Here is an 18,446-nt window from a genome sequence, read left to right as displayed (position 1 = left end):
CCTTGCTCCCAAGTGTGTGTGGTGCTCTAAAAGCACAGAAGCATTGGCCCCTGGCAATACCCAAAAATGGAAATGATAGAAATTATAGAAAACAGACAGAAAATTAAAAGAAAAGAGGTCCTGATGCCTAGGGAGGGGGAGAAACCCAGAGAATCTCACTGAAATCAAAAGGCTCCATTCTGCTCTTTCTCCTCTACTTTTACAGCAGTTTCCATCTCAAACTGCAGCTCCTTTAGTGCCTCAGTGCTGGTGCAAAAAAAAAGAACTAATCCCATGCCTAAAAACCTGCTGGGATCCCTCCTCCCTGTGCTGTTTGCCTAAAGCTGCTGCAAGGTTTGGGGTTTGGGTTTCACACCTCAGCCCAGTCAAGCCAGACCCCCAACCTGGCCCTGCAGGTGAGGGTTAAAAAAAAGAAAAAAAAAAAAAAGAAAAAAAAAAAAAAGAAAAAAAAATCAATTATTTTGCTTAATTCTGCTTTCAGCAAGGGAAAAAACAGTTTAGCCCATCTCGAGCAGACAAGAAAGGGAGGAAGAGGAGAAAAAATCCTCTTTTGCCAGCGCCCGGCTGGGTGTGTCTCGCCCCCCCCGCCGTGGGGCTGCGTTCCTGGCAGGCAGGCTTGCCTGGGAGGGATTTGCCGTCAAAGCCACCCAGGAAAGGAGGCCTGATACGCTCATTAATATTCTGAACTAGTGACCCTGCTTTTTCTTTCCGCCCCTCGCCTTTCTGTGGGCGCTCCAGCCTCTCCCCGCCGCGGATGGCTGCAGCCCCCTCCAGCTGAGTCAGTCCTGCCTCCCGCAGCATTGCAGCACCTCCGCAGCTCCTGCGCTCCCGCCGCTCCTGCAGCACCGCTCTGCTCCCGCCGCAGCATGGCCAGCACCGTCTCAGGTAGGACAGGCGCCTTCTCGGGGCTTGACATCAACGCGCTTCTAAAATCATCGAGTTTGATATGGTTTTTTATCATTATTCTGAAGGTTTGGATTGGGGTTTTTTTGGGTTTTTTTTTTCCCTCCGTGGGTTTCGGGGGAGTTCTGTGCTGAGGAGGCAGCTGGTATGGCAGCATTGTTCCCCTTCCTCCCCCATACACACACCCCTCTGATGCAAGATAGCAGGTGGGCTTTTTATTTTAATATGAATACACGTGTGATAAACTTGCCAATTTAAAGTATCGCTGCCATTTCATTGTGCCATTAGAAGATGCTGCTACGTGCCAATTAAATATTCTTTTTGTAACGTCGTAGAGCTTTTTTTTTTTTTTTTTCCCTAAGAAAAAAATTGCACACGGTGCAGCTGGATGTAAGGAAATCAGAAATTACATTTTGTGTTGTGAAGATCATGTATTGCCTAATTGGGTAATGCCCTAAAAAATCCCCCAAAGCCAATTAGAATAACCTGGATGGGTTTTTGTGTATTCTCCGGGTTTCCCAGTCCCAGATTTCTTGCACAGCTCACATTTCTTGGTTCGAAGATGCTACAGGGGAGCGGTCCTCTGATGGCGTTGGGTGAAATGAGATGCTGCAAGGGAAGCCCTTCCTCCCTCCTGCAGCAGCGCCGGCAATCGCAGCGCGGCTGCCCGGGAGCCTGCTCGGGTCTGCCTTCAGGATGGCAGCCCAAGGATGCTGTGCTGCTTCGGTCCAGCTTCCTACAGACCCATCTTGCCCCCTTTGACTGGGAAAGAGAAATTCAAGTGGCTGAAACTGAGAGTGTGGGTGAAGGAGAAGCTTGAAATGGTACCATGAACAGTGGGTGGGCTTAGAGGGTCTTTTTCTTTTAGAAAACCGATTTTTTTTTTTTTTTTTCTTGGAATGACTCTGAATTCTGCAGTCTACAAAGAGGGGCTTGGGAGGGGGGAGTGAGATGCTGGAGGGCTGAGCAGGAGTGACAGACAAAAAGGAAGAGCAGGCAGTGCTTTGTGCCCCCCAGGCAGGGACCCAGCCCGCAGGAAACCAGGCAACACTTCTTGCTTCTTTCCCTGCCCTTTGCCGAGGTTTCCTGCCATGCATTTTCTATTCCTTGCTCTTTTTAAAAGACCAGTAAATGCAGGGGAAGGAAGGACAGAGGGATGGAGGGGTGTGTATGTGGGGGGAGTATAAGGGCGCAGCTGATCCTGAGTGGGCTTTGCATGCAATTAAAGACATAAAACAGCACTGTAAAAACGTGTTTATGATAGAAAACCTCCAGCTATTGTATATATTCCTGCGAGTATCCCTGTCTCGATAGCGTCTGCAGCAGTGCACTCCTGGGAGGTGCCACCCATCTCCTGCCTTCCCTACCGAGCAGGGTTGGACCTGGTTTGCACAGTGGGGGTGGCAGGCAAGGCTCAGGCTTACCAGCCCTCTAAACCAAGGTTGCACCGAACTTGAGATGGACGAGGTGGTGGATGAGACACACGTAGGCAGAACATGCGATTTCCAGTTGGTGCATTCTCACCCTCCCAGCCCACTGCATGCCCACAGCACATCTCCTTCTCTCGAAGATGCAGTTTTACTGTCAAAGAGACTTAAGATCATGAAGGAGCGTGAAATGGGGCTTCCTTGTGACTCAGATCAAGCAGAGAAGCAATTTCAAGGAGTAGGAAGTCGTGGAAAGCAGTGCTGTGGCGGCAGGGAAGAGAATAGGGCGCTGTGTGCCAAGGGAGGGTCGGGGCTGAGCCTCGCCCAGCTGCCTTTGCGGGAGCAGCTCCCCATCTCCCCATCGCCCGCAGCTCGTACAGCAGCAATGGAGAGCAGCCTGGAAAAGCAGGAGAAAAAGAACTACGAATCCTTCAATTAACGAATGAGTCTCGTTTGCTTTCTTCATTATTCCTTCTTTATTCCCAGTTCCGTGCGGAGGGCAGGGCAGCTGCAGTCTGCGGCTGCTGCCCGGGGGCTTTTTAACCCCCTCGGGAAGATCCGCTCGGTTTGTTTAAACAAACAACCAAACCCTGGGCATCAGAAGAAGCAGGGCTGCCCTCTCTGTTTCCCCCCTGTGCCCTGGGGCGGTTTTTCCCGGCCCCGGGGCTGTTTTGGGGCGGGATGGGCGGCACATGCTCAGTGCCCGCGGGGCTGCGGTGCCGGCCCCGCTCCGGGCAGGGCAGAGCCCCCGCGCCTCCTCCCGCAGCATCCGCACGGGGCTTTGTGCTTTTGTGCACCTCGGAGCGGCCCGTCCGGCTCCCCAGGGTTGCGGGACTCCCCGCACGGTGGGGTGAATCAAGGGACGTGAGATTCTGAAATGATGCGCAAGGTGACATCCCCACCGGCTGTCTCCGGCATTGGCGTGTCTGGGGAGGGTGGAGCCAGGAGGAAACGCCAGCCTGGCGTTCCCGGCCTCGTGGCTGGGCATGGGAAATGGGCCTTGGCAGAGCACAAGGTTTTCCCGTCCTGCACTGAAATGTGAGAGCTGAGGGACTTCATGTGACTCTGGGTTATCCCCTGATCCCTTTTCTGGGTGGTGTTGAAGGACACCATGTGGTGCTGCCCTGTCCTGACATTTCTACTGCCCACGCTGGAGAGTCAGAGTCCTTTCTATCCAGCTCTCCATCTCGCTGTGCTCTCAAGAAATAACTAGTGTCTTTTTCTTTGGCTGTTGAAAAAGGCTATATGGCCTTAAAAATTATTGGGAATTCAGTTTCACATGCCGAAAGAGCCTATTATTGTAGGCTTTTTTTCCCCCCACCATTGCACCCAAACAAGGGATCTAATAGTTAGCAAATACTTGTTCTTTCTAAAATACAAATAATATCTTGTTTAATGGCGACATGTGGACTCAGGGAAGATGCTTCAGATATCTCAAAGGAGCCCTTTCTTGTAATCTGTCATTGTTGGTTCAGATCTGTTGAAGGCACTGTTTTATCAGATGAACACATTTTCCTTCTTTTGAGTAAAAGCTGAGATTTAGTGGTCTGATGTGGCAACCAGAAGGCTGCAGATAAGGCCATTGTGACAGCAGTGTGGGCAGCAGAGGGGTGAACGAGGCCAATGATTCTTCATGACAATCCTTGGGGGGACCTGAAACTCACTCAAACTTCTGTACCCCTAAATTAACTGGAAAAACATGCCTGGCTAATCCCTCACAGCTGTCCTACTGACATGGGCTTTACTCCTCCAGATGTGAGTTATGTTTCAAAAATTGAAGTCTCCCCTCCAGAGGGGAGTTAAACCAATGGGCTGTGATTTAGAAAATACAAAAGAACCAAAGGGCAACCAAAGACCATGCGCATGTGCTGTGGCACTTCAGCATCTCCCAAATGGTGAAGAGCTGCTCAGCATATTTCCAAATAATCCTTTTATTCTTTCAAGGTACCTCTACATGATTATTGCCCTGCTAGAGAATCTTATCTCCTCTGAATTTTTTTATACAAATAGTACCACTATATAATGGGGAAATACAATAATCCTCAGTTAATGGGAATGAAACCAAGATCCAAAGAAGCCAAATGACTGTGGTTACAGAGCACATCATGGCACATCACACACCTGACACATCATGGCACTGGGCTCTGTCCTTGGCTGTCTCATGAGCTGCTGCCTCATCATCTCCCCAGCTCTTTCACAGCTGCTTGTCTCACCCAAACCTCCCCATCCAAACCCGTGTTTGCCTCAAATCCACAAACACTCTGGGTTGGCTGCTTCCATTGGGTTCCTTCCTCTGCTTTATAAAGCAACCCAGGCCATGCTTCCCTCCATCCAACAGCAACCCCAGCCAGGGCTCTGCTCCACAGCTTGGGCCCTTCTCTGTTGCTGAGCCCACACAAGAGGAGATTTCCCTGGATATTCTCTCACATGTTCCAGTGCTACAGCTCCAGTGATTTGCTGATGCACAGCCCGGGTTGTTGTGACATTCATGAGCTGCCAATAAAAGCTGGGGGGAAGGAGGTGGGTGATTGGAAACCACTCCTGGGCAGTAGTTTAGCAGATGTCTGACAGAAGGCAGAGTAAACCTCACATCTGCCTGCTCTCATGGATGATTCCACATGAGCCCATGGCAACTGCTGGGCCTGGATCTCATGGTACCATCAGTGTGGGCTACAACTACTGAGCTGGCAAGAAAAAACTCCAAACCCCTCAAAAAAAAAAAAAAAAAAAAAAAAAAAAAAAAAAAAAAAAAAAAAAAAAAACCCCTAACAAAAAGCCCCCCACAAAACAAAAAAAAAAAAACCCAAACAAAACCCCATTAGTGTTTTCCGGCTCTGTAAGATCTGCTGCTGACTTGTTTGTGGAAGCTGGGCAGCAGGAAGGTGGAAGTGCATTAGACTGAAGGTCTGGCCAGTATTTTTATGATAGGATTCATAGCAGGAGAGAATATCTGGAGCCTGCTGCTCCCTCAAGGCTTGTTGAGGACTCTGGTAGCTTTTGTTGTTTGTGTGGCATTGCAGTCTCTGGAGGTCTGGAGTACTGGAGGTCTCAGTTCTGTCTTTGTACCTTCTGTTTAAGCTTTGACTACATTTATAATTGGCCTGTTCTTATTTTTGCATGAGATAATATTCATTATGGAAGCAATTCTTACTTCTCCAAAGTTATCTTCACAAACCAAATTATTTTCTTGTAATAACCTTCCTCCGACCCTGCTATCAGTCAGAGCACATCCACTCTCATCCATTTAAATTTCACATAAATTAACCTTGCTCTTCCTCTGCTTCACTGTGACTGATGCCATGTCAGTGTTGTGCTGAGATGGCTTCCCTCTATTTTGATGGATGCCATTAAATACCACCCCAAAACCTGGTAGCAATTTAGCTTTATGTATTTAGGAAATAGAAAGCAAAATTTTTAATGAATAATAGGTTTCAAGCCCCACCATCCAGGCACATCATGAGCAGGAAAATGAATCCCATTGCTCCTGCACCACGCCATTCCCAGCTGTTCCTCCATCTCTGGCACCAGCAGCACTTGGGGAGCAGCTGGATAATGTCTCCAGGGCTTGGCTTGGAGATAAACACTTTACATGGATCGATGGTGTGAGCAGCAGAGGGGATGTGGAAATGCAGGATGTTCCCTGCAGAGGGAGCACAGGAAAGGAGTCTGGAGAGGGCTGGGAGCACCCTGGGCCTCCTGGTGCCTTGGTGAAGAATCAGGACACCTGGTGAAAAAATGTAATAAAGATTGATTGGCTGATGGGGTGTGGGGTGGGATACAACCAAACCAGAATCAGCCTGTGCTGATTGCAGGGCATAAATGTTCATAAGGGTTGAGGAACTGGCTGTACCTTTATGGATTGTAGCTTAATCACTGCTCAAATTCCTCTAAAGCCAACAAAATGTGAGTTCACTCCACTTTAGAGGATGAGACACTGATATATTATCTCTAACTTCTGCAGTTTATTCACTTCTCGGTTTACACAACTCAGTCATTTGCAATGTTTCACCCCAATTCTGATGACAGCAGTGAAATGTCATGACACAGTGATGAAGATCCTACCAGAGTGAATAAATTTGCTGCTGAGGCAAACGAATGAGAATGAATTTTGCTGAATTTCTCCTTCTATTGCAGTGTTTGCCTTAAAAGAGAAGTGAAATGTCAGTAAGTCACACCTCAGTGAACAGCCCTAATCCTCTGCCCACCAGCAATACAGAGTTTTTGCTGCACTTCTGAGACTGAAGCAAGCTTTGGTATCAAGTCCCTGAGGACCTGAGTCAGATTAATTTATACAGAAATGAAATATTTGTTCAGTGCAAGCTGAATTTATTTTTCCTAAGTTAACAGAAGTAAAAATTCTAATAGATCCTCAAATAAAAAGTTCAGCATTCCCTGTCTAATTGTTCTTAAAATATGTTCATTTGTGCACTAGAGCCCTCCTTTTTGGGCAGGAACTCCTTGGCCATGTCAGATTCTGGCCAGCCACATGTCTTTTCCTGGTTCAAGGGTTTTGTCCACTGGCATAAATATGTCCTCAAAATCTTAAATCTATTGCAAATGGGAGTGCAGATATTTCTGAAGCAAATTCTAGTGCTGAGGTTGGCTGGTTTCACCCCTGAGTTTTAAGCAGCTGTGACTGAGCCCAAGTCTTGCTTCAGGATATCTCAGGTTTGATATTCACTTCACAGGTTCCTAAATAGCAACCCAGAGGTTATGGGTATTTATTTTAGAATCAGGGGATGTACCTCTCCTCACAGTTTGCCTTTTCTTGTCTTAGCCTGATAAAACAATTACTTGTCACAGGATGTGTCATGAGCACCAGGCCACCACTGTGCTGCTCCTGTGTCCCACAGGTGTGGGGGACACTGCTGGCTCTGGGGCACACGTGTGGGGCTTTCAGGGACTCATGCAGCTCTCAGGGCATGCACCAGGGGCTCCTCAGGGTGTGAATGTCATTGAGGGGTGTGTTGTCTGTGATCAGAGAAAGGAACAGAGCTGGGGAAGGGGCTGGAGCACCAGGAGAGGCTGAGGGAGCTGGGAAGGCTCAACCTGGAGAAAAGGAGGCTCAGGGGGGACCTTCTCACTCTGCACAACTCCCCGACAGGAGGGAGCTGCCGCATGGGGCTCGGCCTCCTGTCCCAATTAACAAGTGACAGGACAAGAGGACATGGCTCAAGTTGTGCCAGGGGAGGCTTAGATTGGACATCAGGAAAATGTTCCACCAAAACGGCTGTCAAGCCCTGGCACAGCCTGCCCAGGGTCCCAGTGGAGTCACCATCCCTGGGTGGATTTAAAAGCCATGCAGAGGGACACCTGGGGACATGATTTAATGGTGAGCTTGCCTGTGCTGGGGGAACATTGGACCTGATGATCTTGGAGAGCTTTTCCAATCCCAACAAACCCGTGACCATTCTGTTCTCCTATGATTCTATAATTTCAATTACATATGGAATTATATAATTCTATAATTCTTCTCTTCATGCCCGGCCCCGCATGGGAGGTGCTGAAGGGACAGCTCCTGCCGGGGTCCGGTGCCGGTGCCGGTGCTACGGGACAGCTCCGGGCGGGCAGCGCAGCCCCGGCGGCTCCGGGGGTCCCGGGGGTCCCGGTTCCGCTGCCCCTTCCCGCTGCTCCCCCGGCAGTGGGGGCTGCTCGGGACCCTCCCCCGCCGCCCCCCGGCCCCGTGTGCCGCTATTGGCATCTGCGGGCTGGTGGGGGACGGACACGGAGCACAGCCCTGCAGCAGCCCTGGCCTTTGTCCCTCTGCTCCTCTTCGTTTTAATTGGCAGAGAGGGACGGTCAGCTTGCTCTGCAGGAGGGAAAGCAGCACAGGGGAGATCCCGATGGAATGGAATGGGATGGAATGGAATGGGATGGGATGGAATGGGATGGGATGGAATGGAATGGAATGGAATGGAATGGAATGGAATGGAATGGAATGGGATGGGATGGGATGGGATGGGATGGGATGGGATGGGATGGGATGGGATGGGATGGGATGGGATGGGATGGGATGGGATGGGATGGGATGGGATGGGATGGGATGGAATGGAATGGGATGGGATGGGATGGGATGGGATGGGATGGGATGGGATGGGATGGGATGGAATGGAATGGAATGGAATGGAATGGGATGGGATGGGATGGGATGGGATGGAATGGGATGGAATGGGATGGAATGGGATGGGATGGGATGGGATGGAATGGGATGGAATGGGATGGAATGGAATGGAATGGGATGGGACGGAATGGGATGGAATGGAACGGGACGGGACGGAACGGGATGGAATGGAATGGAATGGAATGGAATGGAATGGAATGGGATGGAATGGAATGGAGGCAGCTGTGAAATCAGCCCGGCAAAGCTCCCGAAAGGCAGGGAATGCAGCATGGAATCACCTGTACCAGTGCTGCAGCCTGTGAAACACAAAGCACTGTGCTCTGTGACAAGTGCTGTCAGACAATTAAATTGAATTAAATGAGGGGGTCGGGGGTGTGGCACATCTGCCTCATGCCTTGGTTTCACCCAGGACCAGACATAATGGAGGAGCACCGACCTTGTTGACTGGTTTGTTTGTATTAAATGAGGATGTCTAAATGATAATAAATGATAATGCCTCTCATCTATTCCCAGGGATCCTCCTCAGGGCTCTTGGCAGCACATTAGGAGATGCATTAGCTTCCTGCTCCATGCCACGACTTTGGGCCTCTCAGAGGCTCTCCAGAGGTTTTGTCATTAAGAACAAAATCAAAGATGTCTGGCTGCCACTGCTGGTGTGGCACTATTTGGTTTACATTTGGCAACAGGACTGGGCAGGAAGTTCAAATCAGAATGGGGGGCGAGCTAAAAAAGTGTTCAGTCAAGATCTGAGCTTCAAGGATGGTGGTTTAGCAAAAGAAGGGTGCTAGTTATGCTGCAGTTCTGTACCTAGGAGGAAAAATCAGTGCAAGCATGGAAATGGCATAGGTTTTTTCCCACTCAATTAGCTGTGGGAAGACAGAGGAGAATACCTGAAAGATGTTCCTAAGGGCACGTGATACACAGGATGTTACTTTTCTGGGGAATTGTTCTGTGTCTAATTTCTCTTCAGATCACAGAGTTCTGGGGATTTCCCTATCCTGGCCCGGGGGAGGGTCCTGCTCTGAAGGTGGCATTGGAAGCTGAGCTGCAGAGTCACCTCTCTCTGGAGCATGAAATGGAGCTGAGGACAGAGGGGACAAACCAAGGGCAGAAGCAGCAGGATGTGAGGGGAATCCAGGGGCAGGGCCAGGGCAGGACAGCAGAATGTCTGTGCCTGTGGCAGGGGCAGGAGGAAGGGCAGCACAAGGATGCTCAGGGCAGGTTATCAGGACATGCAGCCGTGAAAACACTGTCCCCATGAGCCTGGTGCCACCCAAGGAGCCAGCCCAGGATAGAGCCTCACCAGCAGCACCCAGTGCTGAGCCCCAGCTGCTGACCTGGCTCGTAGGAGTGATGCTGTGAGAGTTTCACTGATGTGATAAAGGCCATGACAGCCTGGCAGAACACCTCACTGGCTTCAACTCCTTCTATTCTGAGGTTCTTTGTCAGCACTGTGCAAACAATTCACTGTCTTTTGCTGAACTCCAAAAATACAGGTGAATTTTGCCCCAGAAGCAGATTGCTGCAATCTGTGTTGGGGCAGAACTTGGATGCTGTGGTGCATCCTCCAGTCACAGGAGCAAAGAGCAAACTGGAGGGCTCACAGTAGCAGAAAGGATTGAGTGTTTGCTGTCCTTTGCAGAAGGACAGGTCACAGACTGTGACTGTTATTGTGGTCACAGACTGTGCCATCCTCTGCCTGTGTGGGCCATGGTGAAGGCAGAATCCACCATCCACCCACATCCTCCCTGAGCTGCTGCTGCAGGGCAGGAGGTGCCTTGTGAAGTTGGGGTCCAGCTCTTCCCCTGGTTCCAGAGCCCCTGAACAGTTTCATCACCCAACTGCCCATTTGTTCTCCACATTGCTGACCTCCTCCTGCCTCTTCACCCTCACCTCAGAAATGCTGAATTATGAAATATTCCCAGCTGGCCAGGGGTTGAGCAATGCTTCCAGGTGTCAGTGGGCATCATTTATCTCAGAGACTGGAAATTCCACTTCCAGAGAAAGGGTGGGGCAACCGTCCCAACATGTTTAACTACACAGGCTGCAGCTCCCAGCTCCTTTGGAGGGAAAACCCTGCACAGAAACTCAACCTCTGGATGTGTTAAATCCCTGCTCTGTGTGTTCCCATAACATTTGCCACACTGGCAGCTAATTTAGGCTGCTCTAGATCAGACACTCCTGGGATTTCCTGGCTGCATGGAAAAGCTTCCATAGAGTCTGATAGCTGCAGATGGGATACTTGCTTAATTTCTCCATGAAAAAAAGATGCTGTTGCCATTAGAATCTCTCTCATGGCTATTTCATATTTTTCAGCCTACAAGGAGAAAATGAAGGAGCTGTCTCTGCTCTCCCTCATCTGCTCCTGTTTCCACACCCAGCCCCATCCCAACACCATCTACCAGTATGGAGGTAGGTAACCTGCTCCCACAGGAGCTCCAGCAGTGTTTGGGTTGTTCTCCCACAGGCAATGTGGGAGCTTGCCAGAGTCAGAGTCTCTCTGCTTCATGCAAGGGTGACACACAAGGTATTAACAGCAATGTGACCTTTCTGTAATTATGCCATGACTTTAAATAAATTGCATTTGCATGGAGGGAATGAAGGTGATCACTAATCAAGAAATTCTGGAGATAAAATAAAATCACCCAGACTGGGACATGGGAAGATCCTAATTCCTGTGTGAGGAGCTTGACGACCTCAGGTCACTCTCCTGAAGGGCACAGGTTCACAGAGTCACTGTTGTTTTTTCCCCACAAAGATATGGAGGTGAAGCAGCTGGATAAGAGGGCATCAGGCCAGAGCTTCGAAGTGATCCTGAAGTCCCCTTCAGATTTATCTCCTGAGAGCCCAATCCTCTCCTCCCCTCCCAAGAAGAAGGATTTGTCCCTGGAGGAGCTGCAGAGGAGGCTGGAGGCTGCAGAGGAGAGGAGGAAGGTAAGGAGATGTCCTGTAGAAGCAGTGACCTTTCTGCTACTAATTGCCCCAAAGCCTAAAACTCAGCAAGATTAATCTAAAACAGCTGGGAAGTGTTCTGACACTTGTTATTCCACTGTAAATTGTCAGGTGAGACATAGGAATCATGGAGTGAGGTTCTGCAGTGTGATTTAGGCAGGGAATTCAACTCCATCCTCATCATCACCATGGGATCACCAAGGCACTTGGGGACATGGGTTAGTGGTGGGCTGGCCAGTGCTGGGGGAACTGTTGTCAATGATCTCAGAGGGCTTTTCCAACCTAGACAACTCTATGGCAGCAGGGAAAAAGCACCAAAAGTATCCTCCAAGCAAGAAGATTGTGTTATGGGGGGGAGGGGAGGGTGGCAGAGTGGTTTGAGCAGAGGAGGGAGTCAGGAACCCTCTCTGGGGAGATGAGGGCTGGGAGAGCTTGTCCAGCAGCCTCACCCCATGCCCTGGCAGACCCAGGAGGCGCAGGTGCTGAAGCAGCTGGCGGAGAAGCGGGAGCACGAGCGGGAGGTGCTGCACAAGGCGCTGGAGGAGAACAACAACTTCAGCCGCCTGGCCGAGGAGAAGCTCAACTACAAGATGGAGCTGAGCAGGGAGATCCGTGAGGCACACCTCGCTGCCTTGAGGGAGCGGCTCCGCGAGAAGGCGAGTGGGACCCCGGCACAGGGCTGGGGGCTGGGGGGGCTGGTCCTTATGGAAAATGGGGTCTGGTCCCAGGGTGAAGGGTGCTAGGGACAGGGTGTCTCCTTGGTGGTGGTTGCTGAGGAGGAGCTCTGCTCCAGAGCAGCGTGAAGAGGGGGTTATGTCCTTCAAGGTTGGTAGAGAACAAAGCCTGGATAATCTGATAAGTGCAAGTCCAAAGCCACAGTGTCAGGCCCACCGTGGGCTGTGTGGCTGAAGGGTTTTGCAGGAGAGAGGAGCCAGGAGCGTGTTCACTGCAAGTTCCATCACCTCCAAGCTCCCTCTTCGCTCCTTGCAGCTGTAACTCCCACACCCTTGGGATGTTTTGGATGAGAAACTGGTCTCTTTTTATATGTCTGATGCAAATCCTGTGTACAGGAGGAAAATATTGATCACAAGAGCAGGGCGTGTTAGCCCGGTGTCATTTCTCCCATCTTTGCAGGAACTGCACGCGGCCGAGGTCCGCAGGAACAAGGAACAGCGGGAGGAGATCTCTGGATAAAGGGCTTTTCTACACATCTAGCACCTGATTCCTGTTAACAAACCAACCAGTCAACCAACCAACACATTTTATTTTGTTTGTCTAGATGCAACATTCGGTTCTCCATCCCCCCTCCCCGGTGTTTGTCCCCCAGCTACACGCTTCTCTCTGCATCCCTAATTGTCAGTGCTTGTGGGGATTCACAGATCATAGGGACCTCTAAGCAGAATAGCAGCTAGTTCACATCAAATAGAGAATCAATCAGTCAATCAGCCAATCAAACAGCTTCTTTGGAGGGTTTTGTCCTTTTTTTAAAAAAAATATTTCTTAAACGGATGTAAAGAAAAAAAACAAACGAAGATATTAATAAATTCAACCATCAGTGTCACAGAGATACGGATTTCTTATCCGGGGCTTTTCCTCCTCTTGGTGTTTGCTCTGAGCCAAATATCAGTTTCAGAAAAATGGGAAATAAGTGATAATTTCTGTGTGTGAAGCAAAATAGGGAGCAGTCTCCTGTTTGCCTATGGTGGGAGAGAGGAAGGAAAGGGACGGACGGCTCAGGAGTTGCAGTATGCAGAACCCCCATCTTTTGGCTGCCTTCAGAGCCAGCCCAGGTAGGCAGTGGCCACAGCCCTCACCTTTGGGTGATTTTTGAGAACCTGTATGGAAGCTGAGGGGCTCCACCCAAAGCTTGGTGCCAGGTGTCACATCACAGCAAGTCCCTGTCACGGTGGGCACTGCCTGGTGCCCTGGCTGGCCACTGAGCCACCCTCTCCCCAGCTGAGTGGGGACTGAGAGGTCTTGGCTGCTCTGCCTGGGAGAGCTGTGGGTGGTGATTGCATTTCCAGCTCCGTGGGAGCCCTGGAGAAACCCTCAGTCCTCTGTGGGCTCCCCAGTGCTCCCACCAGATAGGATTCTACTCTGTTAGGAAAGCAAATCCAACAAAGACGGTGCGTGGTTGTGAAATTGCCTTTTAGTGAACAGAAGAATCCTTCCCTCTTTCCAGTGATGGATGTGGCTCTTTGGGGCCATCACAGGGTAGATTGCTGGAGACCAAATCCTGGGGCTCTCTTCTGATCTCCACTGAATTCCCAGCTGGATGTGGGAGAGATCCCTCCATGGCCATGGCTTGATGTCAAGGGACTCTGCTCCTAAAAGGAAGGGCTACCTTACTCCCAAAGCCCTCCTCCTGCTCTGGGGGGACAATAGGGCTGTTAGAAAGCTCCTGTGCTGTCAGTGACAAAAGAAAATTAGATTTAGGGCAAAGAAGGAAACTGAGGGTTGAATTTCTTATCAGTAGCTAATGATCAGTTTATAGTAGCAGCTGTCTTAGATAAGCATTTGTGTAGAGCGCGGCATCACCGCCAGCATCACCTCATCCATATAGTGACGAGAAATTTTAAAAAGTTTAAAAAAAAATTTAAGAAGTAATTTAAATGAAATGTTTGTGTGTAAGAAATGGTTGAAACTGTCAAATGTCTGTGTCCCACGTTGGTGGGATCTGAGAAGGTATCTGCGAGATATTAACCCTGTCCTACTCTCTGTGGTGCTGAGTGTTTGCTTGGTGTGTAATTCTGACCTGGAGCTTGTTGTAAATACTGTTTTTAGTACTATGATTATTATGATTATTATTATCAGAAATGTTGTACTCATGAGCAAGAGTTGAAAACAAGAGAAATGGCCATTTTCACTCTCTCCTGGGGGCTCAGAAGGAGTCGGAGGCTGGGCCAGGTGAAGGCAGGGTGCCAGTGGGATGCTGGAGCAGAGAGCAGATGGAAAATGATGGAATTGGGAGCTGGAGGCAGCCGAGTCCTGCAGGCAGGGCAGTGAGAGCGGGGACGGCTGCTCCTCGTGCTGGGAGGAGAAGGAAGGGCTGAGAGAAGAATAGAGGTGATGCTTCAGTTCTAGTACATCTAATTTAGTGTTGATCTAAACCTCCCTGTGTGGAGGTTCCAGGTGGTTCCCTGCAACCCAGCGGAAGCTGGAGGATCTGTCAAGTTTAGCATGTGCTGGAAGAGAGCTGTAAACAGGTTGTGCTGGTCAGAGCCATCCTCCCAAACAGCTCCTGAGTCTCCAGGCTCAGTTCCTGCCTGGATCTTCTCTCTCAGTCCCTTGTGCTGCCCTATGTCCCTCTCTTCCCCCTCCCTGGAGCCCAGATGGGTCTCAAGTGGAGACTCATTCTTGCAATAGCTTTTCCTGGCAAAAATTCCCATGGCAAGTGCAGAATGGCCTGGCAGATGGTGCTCATGCAGGTGTGAGCACTGGGAAACTAATTTTTCTCCCCTCCATCAGGTTGGTGCAGTGAGGGACAGTGGATATGGCTGGGAAATGTGTTCCTGCAGGAGAAGCTCCTGCAGGGAGGAGCAGGGAGAGCTGTGCATGGGTAAAGTCAGGGAGCTGCTGCTGAGACATGTTGTGCCAAGGAAGCAGCCTCAGCTGTGGAGCCAGAGGCTTCACGTGTCCCAGAGCCGAGTTTGCCTGGTGCAGGTGGATTGATAGGGATGTTCAGGAGCTTGTCCAGTGCCACTGGGCACTATCAGGGAATTGTGTGACTGCTTTGGCTGCATGGTGTTGGCTGGATGAGGGGTGTCCACCCACTGCTCCAAACCCATTGTGGCCAGGAGCTCATGCAGCGCTGTACCCAACCTGCAGCACGTGGCATGGCCAGGATCATGGCTATTCCATGCCTTCCCATATCCCTTCATGCTATTGGCTATGTGCAGCTGCATACTTCATGCCTCAAATGAGACTAATTAAGTATCCTCATTAACATCCTTACTGCCCCAGCCTGTGTCATTCCTGGAGCATTCCCATGTATTGTGGATGTGGACACGGCATGCAACTCCTTTAGTTCTTGGGGTCACCTTCCTTGCTGGGGGGTTTGAGGTCTCCACTGATCCCTGAAGGTGTTTATGAATTGAGTTCTGAACCAACAGTTTCCAGCCCCATTTTAGCAGCATCATATGGACATGGGAATGTGCCTTGTAGGGGGAGCATCCTCAGGGCACCCACCCACCCTGCCTGGGTGTCAAGTGGCAGCAGTATGAGGGAGGAAAGCCAGGAGGGTGACATCATTATGTGCATGCATAGGCCTTCCAAGAGCCCTCCTGGAGAAGAACCTTTGATTTGGGAAGAATGAGGAGCTGAAGCTAAAATGAGCTCCCAGCTGGCACCAACAGCCAGGCAATGGGTGAAGCTGTAGGAAAGGCACAACAGCCCAAACTACAGCTCTGTGCCCACATTATTCCACAGAGCAGAGCTCAACTCTGCCTGTAAATAGGCACTTCCAAGGATGCTGGCCCCTCTGACTGCTTCTGGACTGAGCCTATTCCTTCTTATTATTTTGGAGTCAATAAAAATCTTGCTCTAACCCAGTTGTGGGGTTCCCTTTGAGTTGACCTTCCAGGGCCAGTGGGAGCTGAGGAGTTGCACGCATCCTACCTCGGGGGTAGGTCGGTATTGCTGCTCCCTTTCAAATGTAAACTTCAGCTTGCTTGCTTTAGCTTAGCCCAGCGACTCTCTGGCCCTGGCTCTGCAATCCTGTCTCACAGGGTTTGTTCTGTCCCTCCCATGGCATTCCTGTCCTGGTGGCAGTGGCTGTGCACCCGGCCGTGCACACGCGCACAGAAACGCATCCGTGGAAACCATATATGCACATTCACTCTGATACCACTTGAAATGAGTCAGGGAATGGCTGTTTATGGTGCTAGAGATTTCTTACTCTCCATGCTAGGGATGAGATGACACAGCAAGACCAATAAAGTGTAGTCAGTTGTCTTTAAGTAAAGCAGCAGAGGGGCGCTGGCCCATGCCTATGTGTGGGTGCCCTGTGGTCCCCGGGGTGCAGGGATGCAGGGGACAGCTGGGCATCCCTGCCCTGGCATCCCCTGTGCCTCAGTTTCCCACACCCTTTGACAAGGGGACAGAGATGCTGCCTCCCCACAGGAACCACAGGAGAGCTGATGCCTCCACATCTCTAAAGTGCTCTGAAATGGAAAGTACCAAAGTATGGAGCAGGGATAGGCAGCTGTGCACGCCGGGAGGAACACCCCGGCCCGTGGCTGCAGGAGAGGGTTGGAAGGCGACTGTGTGGGCACAGGGCTGAGCTGTCAGCCCAGGGCTCAGCACCCCGGGCAGGATGTGCTCCTCCTGCCACAGCTGGGGTCACATCCCTTGGGCTGGGTGGGGAGCTGGCACAGTGTCATGGAAAGACTTTCCATCCCTAACAGAGCCTTGTCCGGTTCCCTTCGGTCTGCCACGTGCATTTCATTGTCAACTTGAGGTTGTTGTTGTGCAAAAGAAGTGATCATGAAAAAAAAATAAAGGAAAAAAAAAGAAATAAAGTTGGTATGAAACTGTATGTGTCCGTCTCTCTCCGGGTTGTTTCAGTTGCAAGGCTTCTCTTTGTATTGTAAGAATACTAATAAACAGCATTAAACAGAAAATTGACCTAAAGATTTAACAAAATAGACCTTAATCCTCTGAATGCTCAGTGACTGCTTTTTCACACAGCATGAAAGAGACAGAAATTGACAGTTTATCACCATTCTCAGAGGGACAATGTAATAAATCCTTTAATGAGGGTCCTGCTGCCACTCCCGTGGCTGGGAGTGAGGGTGTGCAAAGTCTTTATGTAGGAAGATCGAAAAAGATACAAAAAAGTTACAAATACAAGTGCAGTTCTGGAAACCACATGAGCTTCTTTATTTAAAAATCCAGTGTTTTCTTTATGAGCTTTTCCTGAGAAAGGATCCAGAGTGGGAGGGAGCAGGGCTGCAGTGCTCAGGGAGATGGACCCAACCCATGAGACCCTGCATGGCCAATGCTCCCAATCCCATCCCTGGAGTCAGGTACACAAAAAGATCCAAAACTGAAAACAGGGAAGTTTGTAATCCTCAAGGACATGTGTGAGAGGGTGCCTGGGTGCTTTCCTTGCTGCTGGGGAAAGGTTCCCCCACCTGCATTTTGGGGAGGGTTTTTGCCACCACAAGTGGTGCCCAGTGTCACTGGCCACTGTCCTCCCTGTCCTTGAGGGGATATTGAAATGGCAGCATCCTCCTGGGCTGTCCTACATCGTGTGATCCCATCAAAATAACCAGTGTGGGAGACTCTCCACAGAGCGCAGCAGCACTGGGGCACAAGGAGACAAACTGAGGGGAAGGCAGGAGGGATTTTAATTTTAATTCCCTGTTCTGTAAGGGCAGGGAGGAGAGTGCCAGGAGAACGGTGCCAGGACAGTGCTGGGGCCATCACGGTGGTGGCAGTGGCAAGCAGCCCATGCCTGATGCTTTTCCCACGTGTCCTCAGGATGCTGCTGCCCGCACAAACAGGAATTCTATTTTTGCAGCTTGACCTTCCTGATTCCGGAGATAACAACCTGACTGCAAACGCAGCGTTGCTCCCTTCTCCTCTGAGATTTGATACAGCCCAGTAACCCAGGCTCTTCTAAAACGTGGATGTAGCAAAGAAACCCCCTGCATTTGTCTTAGGAAAACAGGCACAGCCCTTGGTGCCAGACAATTCGAGATATATTGATGAGACCAAGCATGGTCAGCTCCCAGCTAGTTAATTCAAGAGACATCCTTCATCCTTTTGTTATCTGAAGGAGAAAACCACATAGGCATGGGATCTGCTGGGGCAGGATGGGGCAGGAGGAGCAGATGGAATTGTGGAGAGGCTCCCACCACCTTCCAGCCCTGCCCACCATGCAGCCCTGTGGGGCTGAGTGCTGAAGATACAATACTGAAGGCTTGAACCACACTCCAGCACCCACAAAATCATGGAATCAAGGAATGGTTTGGTTCCTACCACTTTTCACTGCCTCAGGCTGCTCCAAGTCCTGTCCAGCCTTGAGAACCTCCAGGGAT

General features: G+C 50.3%; 1 protein-coding gene across 2 annotated transcripts; it reads left to right on the top strand.

The window, feature by feature from the left end:
* Nucleotides 1-641: 641 nt before the first annotated feature.
* STMN3 (stathmin 3) lies at nt 642-16,949 on the top strand. Of its 2 annotated transcripts, XM_058814777.1 has the most exons (5): nt 642-885; nt 10,768-10,863; nt 11,210-11,385; nt 11,868-12,059; nt 12,538-16,949. In XM_058814777.1, the coding sequence occupies exons 1-5, from the start codon at nt 867-869 to the stop codon at nt 12,595-12,597; spliced, it is 543 nt and encodes a 180-aa protein (XP_058670760.1). In that variant the 5' UTR covers nt 642-866; the 3' UTR covers nt 12,598-16,949. The 2 variants fall into 2 exon arrangements, with proteins under 2 accessions (XP_058670760.1, XP_058670759.1); XM_058814776.1 differs by lacking the exon at nt 642-885 and having other exon boundaries at nt 10,746-10,863.
* The last annotated feature ends 1,497 nt before the right edge of the window (nt 16,950-18,446 follow it).

The sequence above is a fragment of the Ammospiza caudacuta genome, chromosome 15 (assembly GCF_027887145.1).
Source record: "Ammospiza caudacuta isolate bAmmCau1 chromosome 15, bAmmCau1.pri, whole genome shotgun sequence".
Classification (NCBI taxonomy): domain Eukaryota; kingdom Metazoa; phylum Chordata; class Aves; order Passeriformes; family Passerellidae; genus Ammospiza; species Ammospiza caudacuta.
This window is presented reverse-complemented; position numbering and strand designations above follow the sequence as displayed.

Bases quoted from the DNA above. Each gene is read 5' to 3' on its own strand.
- STMN3 (XM_058814776.1), top strand. From the start codon at position 10,746: ATGGCTATTTCATATTTTTCAGCCTACAAGGAGAAAATGAAGGAGCTG. The intron at 10,864-11,209 runs GTAGGTAACCTG...TTCCCCACAAAG, and splicing joins CACCATCTACCAGTATGGAG to ATATGGAGGTGAAGCAGCTG. The intron at 11,386-11,867 runs GTAAGGAGATGT...ATGCCCTGGCAG, and splicing joins CTGCAGAGGAGAGGAGGAAG to ACCCAGGAGGCGCAGGTGCT.